Raw genomic sequence first — 3,460 nt, 5'->3', positions numbered from 1 at the left:
AGCTATTTCACTGTGTGTGTGGGGGTGGGGGTGGGTAGCAACATTCGTAAATCTCATTTCATTGGCGATGTGTCTTACTTAGCTTTGAGTCCCCTTTTTTAAGTAGTGAAAATCTATTGCAGTTGGCAACACTGCAGGCAAGTGTGCGCCCGGTGCAGTTTCTGCTCGAAGCAACTACGACATGCAGAGGGAGGGGCGTGCAGTTGATTCAATGAACGCACTGAGACCTACTAGGTATCTTACGACTGCGGGTACCCGGCGGGTTTTCAATACCTGCCAAGAACGATCAGGGCAGATGGTCAGGCAAGGTGCTCAAGCGAGGGTGTTGCGCAGGTTGCATGGCATTTCAGGAGCGATGTCTCGCGAACGGGTCTGCTCCAGGTCTTGTGCAGGCCCATTATGTTGAGCGGCGGTTAGACTTGAGAGCATCTGGGAAGGCGGGTGGAAAGTGGGTGCGCAGTAGCAAAGGAAAGGCAGCGTTGCCAACCCTAGCTATAAGTACTGAAACCATCCGTAAAATGTAACCACCACAACTAGGGACAGCATTCCAAGCATTATGTACCTATTCCCTTGCAACTCATTCCAAACAAATAAATAGTGCAAATTCAAGGTCTACATTGTCGGTGAGGCAAGGGACAGCTGTTTGTATCGAAATAGGAAAACGTGTGGGTAATTGGGACGTAAAGTAAAACGCGTGCAAACCTGCAGAGATAATTGCAGAGAACGTTTTGCCTTTTATCTGGTCCGTGAGGCAAACACGATATCTAAAGGGCCTCCCCCATGGCGGAGTGGTAGCGTCGTTGCCTTGCAATCAAGTGGTCCGGGGTTCGATACACGGTGGAGGTTCATGACACAGTGGTTCGGAACCCACTTTAAACTGTAGGTCCAGTCCCGATTAGCCTTACTGTGCATAAAGTGGACTGAAAACATAAAATCAAAAAACAAAATATTTAAAGTTGATACTGAATAGATTGGGTTCAAGCCACCACGATCTTATGCAATGTTTTATAACGGCAACCATCATGTCATACAGTTACGTTTGAGTTATTGTTGTACGTATTATTATATATGTAAAATTACTATATCAATACGGGTAACAATAACAATGGATCGGTTTTATATTAGTGTTATTGCCATACCTATTGCCATAGTTATCCATACGCGTAATATGAACGCTAACCAAAGAAATCGTTCCCAGTAATTCTGTAATGTATTGAATTAAAAATGGAAAGTACAACGAAAAACTGGAAAGTTACAGCACTTATTAGAAAATAATATACGTGTAACAGTCCAAGAATTCATTTTGATCTAGATATTTTCTGGTAAACAGAACCATAACAGCGAAATAAGTGTTTGGTGTTATTATTCTTTATTTTGTTGTTGTTATTATTATTATTATTACAAACACAAATAATAAAGTGTCTGATAAGCGTGAAATTCTACTACCCTTTCCAGTAGCCTACAGAATAAATTCAGTGAGCAGCGTTTGTTTCCCGTGCGAGGCTGGCAAGGCTGACTTGGAGCCAGTACGGTCGAATCTGGAACTGTCTTTCCGCGCGCTAACTTTTTAACGCTGTGATTTACTGTTTTGTTTGTGGCTATTGGAGTAGCAATATTTGGCATATCCGTGTGCACAATGGAAGCTGAGAATAGGAAGCGTTGTGTTTTACACAAGCAAGCACGTGAGATCGTGTACAACGTGTACAATTACTTTAAAATCGAGGTCGAGCAGAAAACGATTGTGGAGGGCGAAGTTGAGTGCCATGTTGCCAGACCTCAAGAAAGGATTGCCGCGGCGTGCGGGGTAAGTTTGCATTCAGTGCAGAGAATTGTGAGCGAGGGGAAAAAAATCTGTTCGTGCAAGTGGGAGTGCTGTATTTCAATCAACAGACAAAAATCCTCGCCGCGAAAAGCCTGTTACCGATATTGATGATTTCGATAAGAGCATATTACGCAGGGAAGTTCTGAACATGTACAGAAATGGTGAATTTCCTACATCATTGAAACTCGCAAAAAAAAATGAAGGCGCAATGTAAATTTGTTGGAAGCCGATGGTCAATGCTGCGTATTCTAAAGAGCATGGGGTTTAAATATAGAAAATGCAATGATGGACGGAAGATGTTAATGGAAAGGACGGACATCGTAGATGCGAGAGCTGCATTCTTGCGAAAGATTCATTGCATCAAACAAGAAGGAAAATCACCTGTTTTCTACCTCGATGAAACGTGGGTTAACCAGAACCACACACGAAAAACATGTTGGCAAATGAACGATGGTACGGGTGGCCTAAAAGTTCCTGTAGGCAAGGGGGGCGTCTGATTGTTTGCCACGTTGGATCCTCAAATACCAGCTTCCTTCCCGATTGCAAATTGATTTTCAGATCAAAATCGAAAAGCACATCTACCAATTACCACAATGAAATGACTGGTGCTGTCTTTAAGCAGTGGTTTGAAGAAAAATTAATTCCGAACCTTCCTCCAAATTTCACTATAGTCATGGATAATGCCAGGGTAAACTCTGTAGAGTTAAATAAGGCCCCAACAACAAATACCAGGAAAGCAGAAATAATATCGTGGCTGGAAAAACACAATATTCCCCACGCATCTTTGCAAACCAGAGCAGAGCTTTTACTTTTGGTCAGGGATCACAAGCCGACGTCGAAATCATACGAAGTGGATACACTTGCAAGAGGATTCGGCCACCAAGTTGTGCGTCTGCCCCCGTACCATTGCCAATACAACCCCATCGAATTAATCTGGACGCAAGTGAAATCTTACGTTGCAGAAAAGAACAGCACTTTTAAAATGGCTGATGTCGAAAAGTTGACGCACGAGGCTGTAGCGAACGTGTCGTTTTCTGCCTGGGATAAATGTGTGCAACATGCAGAACGTCTGCAAGAAGAGGATTATCAGCGTGAAATCTCCCGAGACAGCATCATGGAGCCCTTCGTTATCAACCTCCAGGACTCCGACTCCGAAGACACTGAGGGTGAAAATGAATCTTGTGAATCTGAGTAAAATTGCAGGTATGTATGTTCAGTTGCCGCATTCTTATCCTATTCATTTCCGTTTTGCGATTTCATTTGTATGTTTATAATTGTAGTATCTAGGGAGACAATAATGCTTCGATTTGTTCGCTTAATGTCAAACGAAATTTCTCTTTTTCATTTTGGCACAAAGATCTTGTTCATCGTTTCATTGCGGTGCGTGCGAAATACATCGCATATCCACGCGGCCGCGGATGTGGCAACGCTCTGCGCGAAGGTAGCAGACGACCGCCTACCCAGTTGCTCAACATTCAACTCGACCGTGAAAAGGGACCGTGTATATTTGAACACTTTTTTACAGTTGTTTCCTTAAAAGGAAAAGTCACCAAATTTTTTTTACATGACTACCTTATTTTTAGCATGCAGTGTTCATTGGACATTGTCAACTGTCTAGTACTTTAAATTATATATGTG

At 42.8% G+C, this 3,460-nt stretch overlaps 1 protein-coding gene across 1 annotated transcript; it reads left to right on the top strand.

The window, feature by feature from the left end:
- Nucleotides 1-2,495: 2,495 nt before the first annotated feature.
- LOC146002986 (uncharacterized) lies at nucleotides 2,496-3,017 on the top strand. The gene has a single exon (XM_083141141.1). The coding sequence runs from the start codon at nucleotides 2,496-2,498 to the stop codon at nucleotides 3,015-3,017; it is 522 nt and encodes a 173-aa protein (XP_082997267.1).
- The last annotated feature ends 443 nt before the right edge of the window (nucleotides 3,018-3,460 follow it).

This window comes from Lepisma saccharinum, chromosome 19 (assembly GCF_977018435.1).
Source record: "Lepisma saccharinum chromosome 19, izLepSacc3.1, whole genome shotgun sequence".
NCBI classification, from domain to species: domain Eukaryota; kingdom Metazoa; phylum Arthropoda; class Insecta; order Zygentoma; family Lepismatidae; genus Lepisma; species Lepisma saccharinum.
The sequence above is the reverse complement of the archived record's forward strand: the minus strand, read 5'-3'. Positions and strand labels throughout refer to the sequence as shown.